The sequence below is a fragment of the Manis javanica genome, chromosome 1 (genome assembly GCF_040802235.1).
Source record: "Manis javanica isolate MJ-LG chromosome 1, MJ_LKY, whole genome shotgun sequence".
Taxonomy (NCBI): Eukaryota; Metazoa; Chordata; class Mammalia; order Pholidota; family Manidae; genus Manis; species Manis javanica.
The window spans coordinates 139,957,632-139,973,063 of NC_133156.1; the positions used below are offsets into that span (position 1 = coordinate 139,957,632).

Consider the following 15,432-nt stretch of genomic DNA (forward strand, 5'->3'; position numbering starts at 1 on the left):
GGGGGAGCTGGTTTTATTCACTCCCTCACTCCAGGGAGCTCCTTAATAGGAATGACTCAATTTTATGCCTTAGCACAACTATACGTGATGACAAGCAAAGATGACACATGCTAAATCTGAGCATGTTACAGTCTAATTTGTTAGACTGCTCATCCACCTATTCTTGCTGGATTATAATTCCTCAAGTAAAGGAACTTTGAGCTATTGAACCTATTTACCCCAATCAGAGCATCACACTTTCAAGTCAGGTATTTGAAAAAACATGAAGCATAGATGAGAAGAATCTGGCAGGCACTAGAAGTACCTGGCCATATGTTCAGAGTATTAGTTAACAGCCCAACACTACACTAGAGGGAGCTCTTCCGAGAGCTAATGCAACATGCGGCACTTGCACATGCGTTCACACGCACGCACACACATACACACCTGCACAGACAGCACTGCCAAGGGAAGCAGGAAGGAGATCTCTCTGCCTGAGGGGCTTCTTATGGGGAAGTCAGCCTGCTTCAGCAGAGCATATTTCCAGGGCTCATTCCCCTCACCTGACATGCTGGAGTAACTGACTAAAATACCACCAATCCAAGGGCAGGCAGAGGGAACCAGTGAGTAGGGAAACAAGTTAGATGGCATTCTGCTGCGGACGCCTTCCAAAAGTAGCATCCTATTAGAACATGCACAGCAGCGATAAATGATCTCGTTAGAGTAAACTAAAGCAGACCCTAAACAAAAACACTGCTTAGCCATAACTGTTTAGTCATAACAACTATTCTATCACTGATTCAACCACATGTCCACAGAGGGTTGCTCTAAGGCAATGGGAACTGGAATTATTATTTAATCATCAGGAAATAGGACAAAGTATTCATTTTATTTTTTAAGGTACCAGTGACAATGACTTGTATTTGTCAGCAGTTAGCCTGTGTGTCTGGGTAAGTCTTGCCACCCCCACTCCAACCTTTGATCTGGACAAGTGTTAAGTGCTATGCACCTGCCCCATACCTCAGCACCTGATGACCACATGATACCCCTTCTACATAGAAATTATGACGTTGCCTTTGCTTGTTATGAAAAAAGAAGTCAGTCACTAAAACAAAACCATTCATGTTTTAAAAATCCAACTCCCCACGCCATTCTTCCACTGTTCCCTCCCTGGGTATGTGCTGTTAACTGTCTGGCATCTATTCTTTCAAGTATTTTCACACAAACAAGCATATACTCTTCTTTTAGAAGACTGTTTTCATAAAAAATGTCATCATTCCATACTTACAGTAGGCTGCTTTTCATTTTTTCCAACAGTATTTACAGATGGTTCTTCATCACCCAAAATGACCAACCAAAAACCACTTGTGGTATCTCCAGAGTTGGTGATTATGTTTTTGTGGATTTTGCTTTTGCCTTTACAAATGTATCTACTGCTGACATCTTTTGAAAGTACTTTTTTCATTTATTCGCAGCTTATCCCTCCTAGTCTGTGGTTTTTTCATCAAAAATTTCCAGGTGTTATAATTTGAGTTTCAGAAGCATACTTTTGGTTCTGACATCTTATGTCTCCCGTGAGGTAAAGTGTTTGCTTTGATTAATCTTATCAACTTTGCTCCTTGCTTCACAAGTCAAGCCTGCACAGCAATTTCCTGTTTGCATAACAAGTCCAAACTATTCCTAATTATTTAATCAACAAGATGCTTCCATTAATGAGCAGTTATGTATTTTCTATGGAATGCTAACAGAACCATGTATGCATTCTGTGTATTGCAAAATGCTTTCTCCTGCTCATATTCAGCCCAAACAAGTGTTCTTGAGAAAGCAAGCTAGTTTAAGGAACTGGCCTCATAATTATCATAATTACCTGTTTACATAAAAAGATCAATGTTAGCTGTTTTCAAATTCAAGTGCAGTAAGTACTTGGCACCAACTTAGATGACTATTCCCAAAGGCTTCCCTTCTTCCTGACTCTCCCTGACATAAACAGTCCAGTGGCTTATTCTTATGTGACTGGGCGCCCCAAGCAATCATCAGAGCTGGGGGTGAGAGGAGAGGGAGCCCACTGCTATTTCAGACACGAGTCCAAAAAGTGGGTTTGCCCACTGGTGTATAAGGAATACTTGACCCAAAGGGTATAGACCCTTAATAATCACATTTAAACTACTAACATTTCACAGTTTGTGAGTTTTTGGACAACTAAGAAGAACTAGAATTTGTGCTTTCAGCTTTGGGGTCAGCTCTCCCAAGGACTCCTCCTCTGCAACTCCTTGCTCTGCACTCTCTCTGGCAACTATCTTCTTTGACTGAAATTAACATTGTAAAGAAGCATGAACAGTAATCAAAATGATCAGTCCTGAGGCACTTAGTATATGCTTTCAGAGAATTAGAAAACTGTAAGTAGAATCAAAGCACAGTGTGTGATAACTAAAAATTATACAACAATTTAAAGTATCTTGGATTCACCAGTTTCACATTACATGATGAATGGTCATCAATAACAAATGGAGAATCTGCATGTTCATCAGAACACAGCACGACACTCCCGGAGCCTCACCCACTCATCCGACAACTCACTCACCTTCAGGCGGAGCTTGGGGAGAGCGAATTCTGAGCTCCTGCACGTCGGAGCCAAGCACCCGCACTCTCGGACACTCAGGGAGAAGAGTGGTTTTTATTCTAGATCCATCACTGTGGCTCCATGCTGATTCTCCTAGATGCCACGGGATTCTTACACAGCCCAGAATTCCTCATCTTCAGCGTCAACAAACTCATTCACCCCCTCATTTTCCCCTCAGATTTAAGGCAAGTTCACAACTATTATCTTGTCTATCACTAAAGCTATGTCATATTTTACAGGCTCCCACAGCATTAATCCTCAAAACCGTGGGAGTAGGACAATCTTCCTTATTCCAGAATAAGGAAATGAACAGTGTGGAGACCAGGCTTGCTCTTATTTTTGCAGGAACAAGAAAAGAGATGTCAACTGTGTAGAAACCAAGTCCTAAAAGTCCACTCTTCATTAGTTAGACTGCTGTTCATTAAGCATCTCCGGTGCACTTGGGCTGCCCTGCCTATCCTACCACGGGCTGAGAGAAGCATGACAGCTTGTTGTTAAGTAATCAAGGAACAGGCAAATCTTCCATGGTAAATCCACCAGCACAAGTACCACTGGCATTATTTTAACAAAAAAGTGTTAACTGGGAATGATCTGTCTTAAGAAAAAAACTCAGGGTCTCTAGCTGCATCACCTCCCATGTCCTGCACACAGAAGCTGGTGGCGGGGGGCAGCCGGGGCATCCTCCGAGCTCTGCTCTCACTCACCATAAGCCAGGAAGCTCCCCTCCCTCCTGCCTCAATTGTCCGCTCTGTCAGCACAGATGTGCCCAACAGGAATGTGTACACCTGAAATCCACATCCGTATACATCCGGCCCTCTGAGGAGCAGCTTTGCACTAGGCTCACCTGCTGGACATCCTGCTGGAAGACACACAGCTGCAGCCGCTGGTGCAGCCGGACCTTGCGGTGCTGCCAGATGTTCTCCAGCTGCCGCTGGTGGTGCAGCACCTCGTGGATGACATCCAGCACATGGTGCACGGCCTTGGAGTAGTTGGCAGAGGCCGTGAGGGAGTCGGAGCTGCCAGGAGTCAAGGGCCGCTGCAGCTTGTCAAGGAGTGACTTCCCGTCCTGGCTCACCTGTCCACAAAAGAGATGAGCGACTGGTCAATATGAGCGGCTGTGCCCAGGTTACACTGCAGATTCTGTCCTTGGATGTGTGCACACACTCTTGCACACAAACATAGACAACATTTTTACTCAGACATATTTTATAAAGAAAAACTAAAATATAAAACAAATCTATTGTTATCCAGTGACACCACAAAACCAAATGCAGGAAAACAAAAGGACATTCATTATCATAAACCAGTGCAGGAAATGGTATTCTTAATGAATAAAATAAACATAGCATTCTGCCTTAAATGACATACGTAAGTCAGCTCATATAAAACTGCATTGCTGGCATATCTGCAAATTAAAAGTTAAAACTAATAATTTAGAGATATTATGTTAGTGAGAGTACAAGAATCACAATGGAGCAAAATTTTCATACTGAATCTTGATATCTCAGTTAAAAAAATCAATACTCTAGCACGAGGCAAAGAATATATGCTTAAACTCTCTGAGATAGCTGGACAGCAATTTTAATTCAAAAAATAAAAAGAGAGTTTTAAAGTGCCATTTGATTTGACTTATTAGCTTAAAAAAGTAACTTTAATTAAAATGACACCATTTTTTAAAAGAGATTTCCCTGCTCTATTATGGCAGTTAACTATCAAAGTACAATTAAATGAAAGCATTCAGACTAACCAAAGCAGTAAGAAAAGGTCAGAGTAGAATGTGCGATTTTTTTTCTTTTTACATATTTAATTGATTTTTCATATTTAAGTGATTCTTAAGACTTATGAATGATTATTCTAGATATGGTAGGAAAAATGTGACCAGATCAGACAGGAAGGACACCTGGCATGTAAATAACTAGGCTGTGTGATTCAGGGTTGAGTCCTCATCACTACCACCTTTCTGCTCAGTTACTTGTGAATCTGCAAACCTCCTTGGGTTCCTACTGAAAAGGAGCAGCCAACAGGAGGCTCCCGCAGACGTCAGCCAACACAAATAGTTTAGAGGCAAGCCTGAGGACAGACAGCAGGGGAATGGGGAATGAGACAGGCCAACACGGGAGGCCTCTAGCAGACCAACTGGCTGCAAGGGAGAGGCCTGCAGGATTTTCTAATCTCTTCCTTTAATCCTCTTACACCTTTAAGTCTGGAATGTAACATACGTGTTTTCCAATACCTGATTTTGATACCTCTGTTGGAATTGCTGACTTTGTTTATAAAGACTGGCTCTCAGCCTTCAAAGATTAAAATTGACCTATTACATCAAGATAACAAAACAAGCAGAAACAAGCCAGGTTGACATAACTAGGGGTAACAGGTGAAAAAGAAAAACTGAACCACTGAGTTCGTGTCAGGCATGTGTCAAAACAAAAGTGGTGAAAGTGTGCATCTTCTGGAGCATGGGTTGCCCCCACAGGTAACTGAAACTTGTAATGCAATGATTCTGAGGTGGCGAGGCACTGAGACAGAGATGGGGATAGGGATTCACTGTGATGGACTCAGAGAGGCAGATATTGCCTCAAAATGAAGAACTGTCCTGCTTTTCATACTTATCTGAGCTGGGCTCTATTTCACTTTTTTCTTTTTCTTCTTTTTGCCTATTTTAACATACACTGATTTTCCCAGGAATTCAATTACCCTGTCAATCAAAAGAAGGTGGTGTTTGGCTCCCTTGGGAACCTGACAAGTTGCTTACCATTTCAAAATAACACGGCAATCCTTTCTCAGTATGTGAGTCACCAAGAGGACATGTGGCCAGTCTGCATTTGTAGTTGCTAAATTCACAGTGGTTTTGGCCAGCATCTGAATATCTAATTGTTTTCTCTTCTATAGTGCATGTACTTAGCATTAAGAGATAAACATTTTATCACAGATCACCTTCCTTTTGTCTCTACTTTATATTGTAGTAATCATGCAACTTATATATGTGTACATATATATGTTTATGAGAAGACAGCTTATTATCTATAGATTTTATTTTAGCAGACAGAGAAGTATTTGTTAAACCACAGGGGCGCAGCATCTCTTAGTACTAAAAACAGTGCTGCAAGTCACTTCACCTTGTACAGAGCCTAGGAAGAACTCTTCAGAAATACTTCCCCCAAGTTTTACTCCTTCTAAGATACACTAAGTCAAGAAATACACACCAGAGCATATCAGTTGGTGAACATGTATCAGAAGGTTATAGATCACAAAATAATGCAGAAACAGAAACCTGCTGTCCCAAAATCCACTTCCTTCACTTATAGCCAAACCCCTACAGTGAGGAAGACCAAGACCACGGCTAAAAACTGCATTTCTCAGCCTTGTTTACAAATAGGAGTGGCCAAGATATAGAAATAAAGTGTTGAATGGGGCTTCCAGGAAAGCTGTTCAGGAGGCTAAGAATGCTCATTCCCCCTTGCTTCTTTCTCCTCCCTGCTGCCAAGAATTTGGTGGAGATGGCTGGAGCTCCAGCAGAAATGAATGACCTTGAGGCAACCTTAAGGACAGCAGCCTACCTACGACAAGGAGCAAAAAAAAAGACCAAAGGATCCAGAAATCCTCTTACTAACACAGCTCCCACACCAGCCCAGGAAGGCCCAAACTTGGGACTTCAACACTGGCAGAAAGCAAACCTCGATTTGGGTTTTAAACCAGCAATACAAAATAACAACTGGGTTCCGAGCCCTCACTAAGTATCCCAAAGCATCCACGTGACACCATTAGTGTGTACTGCGGAGAAGGAATAAATTATCTGAGCAAGAATATTACGGTGACTCAGTCTCTCCTTGGCTGTCCTCACAACTGTTTTAACAGAGCTGGAAGGCAGGTATCATTTCTGGGTTTAGAACAACATGCTCGCTCATGGTGGAGCAGGGTGGGGATGGCCGAGGGCGGGAACACTCAAGTACCTTAACATAAGATGACTCACTGAGCAAAGCTTCTGGGAATTCCTAAGCAGGGGTCAGTGTCTCTGCTGGTGCTGCTGTGGATACTGTCACTCAGTGGTACACAGCCAGCAGCAGAATGATGGAGGTTTCCGGGCCAGAAAACACCTCTTGCACCAATACCAGACAGAATGCAACTCCAAATGCATGTTCATATTCATAGCTAGCCTTTCTCCAATAAGCCTTTCAGAAATAATTCTATTTTATTTCAGCATGGCTGTCATAGATTTATCAATTTAAAAGGTATTTTTCAAGCACAGAAAGAATATCATATATATTTTAGTAACTTTTAGCAAAATGCTGTTGTCTTAAGTACAACAGTATCATGCAGAAAGAAAATCCTAGGGTTTTATAAAGACTAGTGTTCTACTGCATTAATATTTTTAAGTGGTACAGAATAACCAAAAGAAAATTAATGTAAAAAGGGGCTAAAATGTAATCAGCAGCCAAAATATTCATATATAACTTAACTACTAAAAAATAAGTATGTATAAGTTTATGGCACATGATGTAGTTCTAGTTTTCTTAACTAGAGTCAGGTTAACTAATTTACTTTAGTTTTATGTTTTCTATGTATGCTTTTTGTCTAAAAATGTGTCTGTAATTTTCAGGCATCAAATCCTGCCCCAGAAAGCAAGAATAGCTGCAACAGGAAAATCAAACTTAATTTTTAAAAAGCAGGACTTCTACAATTTTTTAGCAAATCAACTTGGCTCATTTTTCAGGTTCTGTTCTTTGTTTTTATTGTCATACAGTATTCAGGGACTTAAAGGGAAGTGGAAGTTACGTTTTACAAAGAGTAACGGTAATGCTTTATAAATATGTGAACTATTATGTTCTAATACCTTAATGAATTAAGAAAAATGCATGTGCTAACTAAAGTCAAAAAAAGTGACTGAAGTTTAAAAATTTACCCTATCAAAGCTATGTTTATTCCTAATGTCTAAGGGGAGACATAACTATTTAAAATGTAGAACAGTAGTCAGGTTCTTGAATATTTACTTTTAATTAAAACTGCTCGTAAGATCTGTAACCTGGGCTCCTGTACGCCACCCTAAAAAATGTTTCACAAAACCTCACAGACCTCATCTATTCTTACTTCTGGCTCCCAGATCTCCTCATTTCCTATTAAGCAGATTAGAGCTAAGAGTCTCCAGCAGGAATATTCTTTACTAGCAAAAAGAATGTTGCTCTGATCTAAGGAAAGAGAATAATACCTGGAGATTACTGGTTAAAGTCTCAAAAGCCACCATCACCCAAAGACCATATGTGACCTATGAGATGTCAGTGAGGTCTAAATGTGATGTTGCAGATCTGAAAGTGCTGGGAAATGTTATTCCCAAGATATAACCAGAACAGGCAAAATACACAAAATACTTAAGGGCATGATGGAAATGACTACACTCAGCATGTCATAAAGAACTGGTAGTCTTTCTTCAAAACTTACATGAAACGAAGTGGACCTTTTGCACGGATTCAAACACTATTTGTTTTGACTCTTTTTGCAGGGCATGGCTCTCTGTGGCCCGCAGAGCACACCCTCCATGCTAAGCCTGGAAATGGTTTCAGACACCACTAGCCTCTCCAGCCTTTGCTGAAATGGTTCCTGAATCCAGGTTGTAATGAAACAAGAGTGATGGAGGGTCAGCGTGCTTTGCAGCTGCAGTTGACACTCCTCAGCCAAACAGATGAACACACTCTCTTGGAGTCAGGAGGTTAAACCTATCTTAAGACAGGTTTCAGCTCCCCTAGGATGACGGCTCCTCTTAGGCAAAGCTCCCAGGATGGACCTCTAAAAGTTAATTTCTATTTCTTTCAGATATTAGGTTTCTTACCCTAAACGAGATCAATCTAACCGTGTTTGACTCTCTAACCCCTCTACTTGGGATTATCAGAAAGGAAAAACCAAAATAAGACCAATAGGAAACTTCTGGAGCAGCCAGGCTAGTTAAATGTATGCAGAGAACATGCATGTTCTGTAAATTCCACTTGGGCTTGACTTCTTTTGTTCCTACATTTCAAGCCCTTGCTTGAGTCTTGGGGCCATGTGACAGGCTGACGACACGCAGCGGACACCTACAGCAGTGCTGCAGAACTACACGAGGCTTGGACTGCTGCTCTAGGGCAAGGTGGCCAAGCTCCACACACAGCTCAGGCTCGTGGTTTAGGAAGTTTCCCATGGAGGTGCCTTGTTTGCTCTGTTTCTCTCATATGCTAATAACACTAATCATGCCCTCGCTCATGTATACAGCGCCCCGTACCAGGAGGTCGACAGGCTCTAGTGCAGCAAATCAGCCCTGGTGAAGTGTGCAATAAACCAGCATATTTGATAAATTGAGCAACTGATGCAGAAACTCAACCCTGACGTCCCAGTGGATCAGCGCGGGCCAAGCCAGTGTGGCAGTCCACCTGCCTCCTGCTCCAAGAATCACCACCCATGGCTTGGTGGCAAACACCTCAGCAGGTACATGGACACTCACTATGCAGTCTTACCTCATGTCTAAGTGTCTGGTGTTTGGGTTTACAGGATGGGCATACTGAGATAAGTGTCATTTGTGTGATTTTAGTTTGTGGAGAAAGCAAGCTGATGAGTTTGCTTGCTTAAAATAACATGTTAAAAATTGATGGCTCTTCATGCTGTTTCTAAAACTACAGCTTACCCCAGACGTTTATATTGCTTCACTCCCCTGTGATCAACTACATCAGACAGTATTATCCCCCAACCTGGCAAGCTGAAGCAAGCACACATTTACGAGGCACAGGTATGCTCCTGCTGCTGAACACAGACAGGAACCACAAGGGACAGGTCTAGTTCAAACACAGAAAAGCAGCTGTTTGTGTCCTGGAAAGAAATGCTGGGAAGGTTTCCCATAGCAAACTTGAGTCATCAGAGAGCACAAACTAGACTGAAGACATGGTTTAAAGAGAAAAATTGTGCAAGGCAGGCAGGCGAGAAGAAAAGGAAAGTGAAAGAAAAAGCAAGAGCGAGCCCAGCTCACAGTATTCATGCTCCTAATGGCCTAGCATCCATAGCAGGGGCTCCACAAATACCTGCAGGCAGCGGGGCCACCACTCTCTAGAACAGGGAAGGGATGCCTCCCAGCGTGTGGTCCCTGCAGCATGTGCACCAGAGTTGCTGATCACCGTGGAAACCCGTTACAAATGGGGAGTCACTGCCTCCCTGCTTTCAACCAGCACACTCAAGCTGGCAGACCGCTGATTCAGCAAAGAGAAAAGTCACTAAAAAAACAAAAGCAGTCCTCCCCTTCCCATCTTCTCCCCCGGCCCCTCCCTGCATGGAGAAAATGGTGCCAGGCTCTGGGGCAGGGAGGGCTGGAGCACCAACACGGGTGGCCCCCGCCAGGCTCTCCAAGGAAGGGGGTGGGAGGCTGGGCAGGGAGAAAGAATGGCCAGGAAACTGAGCAGACTGAACAAATACACCAACTGACACAGGGTTAATACATATGAGGATGACGGGAGCTGGGTTGTTGCTGTCTGAGGAGGGATTTGTATACACAGAGAAAGGCTGGAAAGAGCCTTGAGATACTAGAGACAGAAGCACATGGATCTTTAAAGCAGAGACAGAGACAGACAGACGGATGTGGCAGTGGTTCCCGATGTGTGTGTGGATGAGGATGGACGGAAGGGTACATATCCAAACACACAGGTCTCCTGACTGTCTCCCAGAAGGCCTTGAAGTGCTGACACCCACAGGCAAACAAGCACTCTTGAGCACCCACACCTTAGTTTCTAAACACCACTACAAGGAACCGGGACTCTTGGGCGAGATGGCTGGGCCCAGGGATGAGGCAGGGCGGGTACACGATGAGCCTGGGAACATCTTATGCCAAAGGTAAGGAAGCACTCAATTAATGATAAGGACATAAAAAAAAAAAACAGAAACAGAGAAACACAAAGGGCTCCAAATAGCCAACTGTGGACAATTTAGGCATTAAATAGAGTATCAGATTATAACCCATTGAAAGCAGTAAGATTTCATAAATTCATACTGAAATAAACCAACAGGGAAGAATGGAAACAAAGTTCTACCCAACAGAAGGCCACCTGATAAACACAGGAGGAATGGTGGAAGTGCCCACCACCAGACGGCCATCATGGCGGCTGGTAGCTGGCAGGGCAGGACGTGCCAGGGGGTGCTAAGGCGACAGGAAGCCCAGTGAGAACAGACAATGGGCCACAACAGGATGTCTCCCCACCAAATGCTCCTCAGAAACAAAACTTTAAATGGTGACTTTTCATTGGTGAAACATTACAGATGCCACCTCACCAAGAGGTCATGTGGGTTCTGATGTAAACCCTGCTGGTGAACTGCGGCCCCGCTCCTGCCAGCCACCCTGCGAGTGAGCTGTTCAATCCCGCAGTGCCCTGGAAGCTGCCGCTGAGATCCAAGGGCAGCTCCGAGAAACTCACTGTCAGTAGACATCAGGATTCCAGGGTCAGCTACTTTCTACATTACAGGCTGAAATTAGATGATGCCTCAAGGTAGCACACTGGGGAAAGAACTTAATGCTTTTTGGAGCTCACATAATCCTCATGAATTAATTAAAATATTATAGATCTGTCCAATTTTTGCTTTTCCTATAATAAAGCCTACCACTTACCTATATAGTTCCTAATAAACTAGATAACCAAATTAGCTAATAAACATTAGATGCAAAATTAAGAAGCACAATACAAAGTTTACTATTTTTTAATTCCATGAGCAACATAAAATAGTGCTAAAGAAGGGATCTCTTAGGCAAAAAAGTGGCTAGAAAAACAAACATGAAGATAATCAGCTTTCATGGGCAGGGGATTGGCCGTATCCTGAAGGACATATTCTAGCCCATCATACCTGTTGAATATGCCTGCAGACACTAAGGGGTCAAAAGGCCTGGGCCCAAGGACATGAGAGTGACAGCTATTGGGTGAAGCAGGAACTCAAGTGCCAGACTGAAAAGCAAATGGCTGATTTCTTCCCTATAATTTTGACAAGTTGTGGACGTAGTTCAAATCAAGGAAGATTTGGACTTAAATATTCATGAATCATCTATTCTGTGCTCAGCCCTCTGCCAGGTGCTATGCCAACATTTGCTCGCTGAAGCCTCCCAGTCATCCTTCATGCCCGCATCTAGTATTACAGATGTTCACTGTTAAAGGAGAGTGGGGGAAACCCTGCTGAGAGCAAGCACACCCCGAATTTCTCCCCTCCAGAAATTAACTAGCATCACACAGGCACATTGGTCGGAAAGGCCAGATAAATGCTACACTTAGATTTCTCAAACAACCAGGAGCTTTACATACTGGAAACACAGGGAGTGCTTTTCTACCCAGAAAATGAGGCTGCCTCACACTTTCCTCTTTTCCAGAAAGTTCCATTCAGGGAGCTTAAACTGAGTTTGAGTAGACTGAACAGCATAAAAAATACATACTTCCTAAATACATACAGACAAGAAAATTGGAATTTCATTTGTTTTTGCAGAGGAAAATATAAGCACCTTAAAGGAAATGCACAAATATCCAGGGCCGTGAAGTTTGCTCACTGCCAACCATCCTGTTTCACTTACTAGCCCTTCCCCTTCCCCACCCACCCAGTTCAGAAGTTAAAAGGAAACTGCAATTTAGCACAAAATCTGTGAAGGCTTTTTCTAGGCCAGTCAAAACTTCAGTTTCTTTCAGCTTTGGTGATATGACATAAAACCGCTGCTTTGCAGCTGAAGTTGAACTGACCACTTACCTCGGAATAAGCAAGGGTGATGTGCTCATATATTCCCTGGTGGTGGTGAATGGCGTCCTCCAGATCCTGCAGCTCCGAGGGAAGGTCCACCTCCCCACAGGCTTTACACCACGAGTCCACATTGCTCATATACTTGAAAGGAAAAAAAAAAAGATTAATTTTTATCAATGGCAACTCATACTGAAAAATGGATAGTTTTTAATGTGGCTTTGAAACTTGGGCTGCTGAGAGAATCTAGGAATGCAACATTGGTTGAATCTCCATCTCAAATGGCACTACCATGAGCTCGCAGTTGGTTCCTGGACTCTGCCCCAGAGCTCGGCCTCTGGCAGGACTAGGGCTGGGCCCAGGAAGCTGCATTTGGAATGACGGCCTCCAGCGGCTCTGTAGCCTGTCTGGGAGCGCCCCTGGGGCAACTCTGCCCCATGTTATCTGCTTGACTTTCCATCCCTTGTCTGAATCCATACTTCTGACTGCCCTGCTTGCCACAGAGAGCACGGAGGCCTTGGCCTCAGCAGTACGGCAGCCTCCCAGCAGCTGTGGTCCAGCCTGCCTGCTTTCTTTCACGCTGAAATGCTAACAGAAAGCCAGAGATAGCTGAAATCACAGTAAGAAGAGCGGCTGGCCCATTCTTCTACCTTTTTAAAAGCAGATGCACACAGGAATGAAAAGGAGGCCAAGTGCAGGCTGCCCAACTCCTCAGCTGTGCCCACCGGAGGGGAGGCTGGCGCTGCAGAGCCGCATGGGCTTTCTCACCTCGCACACCAATGAGGATGGCCTCCTCAGCAGTCCAGGCTGCTGACCACTGTTACAAGCTCGCCTGGGTTTTCTCCACTGCCATTCCCACAAGCCCGGGATTCATCTCAATAGCTGAGAAATCACTGCCAAATTTCCAGGGAGAGCCTAGCAGTATCCATCACAGTCAAGTGTCAAAGGCAAGCAATGGACGCCCAATGAAAAGACTCTAATTCAGTTAAGCCAAACAGACCCAGACACATTGCCCTGGATTTCAGTGCTCACTCCAATTCTTTGCCATCTTTCTACTCACCAGGATTGCAGAAGGGGACATTTTAAAATGGGGTGAACTCATCTGCCAGGCAGGAAACTATGCTATGATTCTCTTAAAATATACATGAGAATGACCTCCCAGTTATTGATGACATTTTCAGGAACTTAAAATAAACAAGTTACCCAAGTAATAACTATTTATAAGAAATACTTTTATTATTAATATATTGGCTTAGAAAAATATCTGTAGGCAAATCCTAGAGTTTGAAACTACTTCAGACAGAATTATGCATAGCCTCATAGCATCTGGTGGCTTCAAACATGACAAACTAGAGCAAACTCAGGGGACAGCTGTATTACCCTCCCTTAGGTGCATTCCTAACACAATCAAGGCAATGGAAGTAATCATCAAGTCACGCCACACCTCTTCCTCTCTGCAAATATGCAAGCATGACTACCTAGATCTACTTTAAAGTATTTCTTGGGTAGAGTGTTCTATACACGCCAATTAGGCCAGGCTCATGATGCTAAATATTCTCAATCTCTACTTCAGTCTATCTTCTTCCATTACTGCATTTACCACCAAGTACTAGATTACTGTAAACATTTTCCAAATATGAACTGACTGAGGTTAACCAAGGTCATTAATAAACCATCAGGTCACATCAGTGAGTAACTGTTGCTGTACGTTGGCCACTACAATAGCCAAAAACAAAGCCGAGTCACAACACAGTCCAAACAGGCTAAAATGCTTCTGCTATGACAAGATGAAGAAAAGTTTTAGTTATATAATACTTCACAATAATCAGGAATATCAGACTAATGTATCACTGTATCAAATTATCAAAATATATTCGACTCCAATTTTTGAAGCAACCAGTAAAGAGAAAGTAAATTAGAGTAGTTTTATATATGCCTGGAGTAAAAGTAACTTATTATTTCTTAAAGTATCCTGAGAGGGTATTGACTATATACACAGCTGAAAAACTGCAACCACGTTCTAAACACACAGGGAAGGAAGGCTTGCCAGGTGGAAATCGTGTGGAGAAAGGAGTCTGCACATCTAAGTTCACTGGGTTACAATACATCCCAATGATGGAAATAAACCTGTCTATGGTTTTAGACAACCTGAGCACCACCACAATTTTTGTCTTTTATTGATGAGATAGCGACCCTAGACTCCAAAGGGCGAGCTCCAGGTCCTGAACACTTTTTGAAAGGCTGACACCCAAAGGGTCTGCACCCAGTGCCACGAGAAAACCAGTCCTCATTCAGAGAGCTGAGGAGGAGGCTGTTAACAGGTGTCCCACAAAGAAAAGGCATGCTGGGGTCAAGTTTGGAGCCATAAATTCAATAATATAGATCCTATTAGAGTCTTTAATATGATAGTGTGCAGAGTGGAACTGGGGGATGGGGGAGCTGGCCTGCCAGTTTCCAGATTTCTCTGGCCACACTTTCCCCCCAACATACACCTATTATCATCTTGAGAAACACAGTCTGAGATGGCAACAGTGGGGGAATATGTCTAGCACAGAGCCTAGCGCTTTGTAAAGGACAAGAACAGAGGGTGGCTCCTGTACTCTACTGCAATCAGAGCAGCCAGTTTAGTCTCTGACACTTTAAATCCTCATTAGACCCAAGTATTTGCAGACATGGCATCTGGCTGGCCTGAGGGTAAAGACAGGAGAGTGCAAGAGAATTCAATGCTTCTCCGTGAATTCCAATCAGGAGCCAGCTAAGGACTGGGGACCCTGATAAGTGGTAGGATGGTGACTTTGTAAAATTATTGCTGAATAGATGAAAGAGTCTGGGGCAGCCAGTCTGCAAAATCAAGGCAAGCCTGGATTTGGGAAGAGTGATGAATGTCTACAGCTTTAAACAAGAGAGCTCGGTCATTAATTAACAGATTTTTCACACGCACTTATCCCACTACTCTCCAGCTGCTGGTTGAGTGGGCTTCCAATTTGGGAGCTGCTGGCCCCCTGGCCTACTCTGCCTCCCACCGCCCAGGCTGGGATCCTAGCAGCTAGTGAATTCCACTCCTACCCACCTCTCGTCACATTGCAGGCTCGTGACGAAGCCACAGCTGAGCAGGTGGTTAG

General features: G+C 43.4%; 1 protein-coding gene across 8 annotated transcripts in view; it reads right to left on the minus strand.

The window, feature by feature from the left end:
* Nucleotides 1-15,432, minus strand: part of TRIO (trio Rho guanine nucleotide exchange factor) — a 340,446-nt gene that overhangs the window by 173,561 nt on the left and 151,453 nt on the right. For all 8 annotated transcript variants that reach the window (XM_073237759.1, XM_073237756.1, XM_073237760.1 and 5 more), the window contains exons 8-9: nucleotides 12,323-12,454; nucleotides 3,444-3,674 (exon numbers count right to left, since the gene is read on the minus strand). In XM_073237759.1, coding sequence (XP_073093860.1) covers nucleotides 3,444-3,674; nucleotides 12,323-12,454 — 363 coding nt within the window. The remainder of the gene's footprint in view (nucleotides 1-3,443; nucleotides 3,675-12,322; nucleotides 12,455-15,432) is intronic.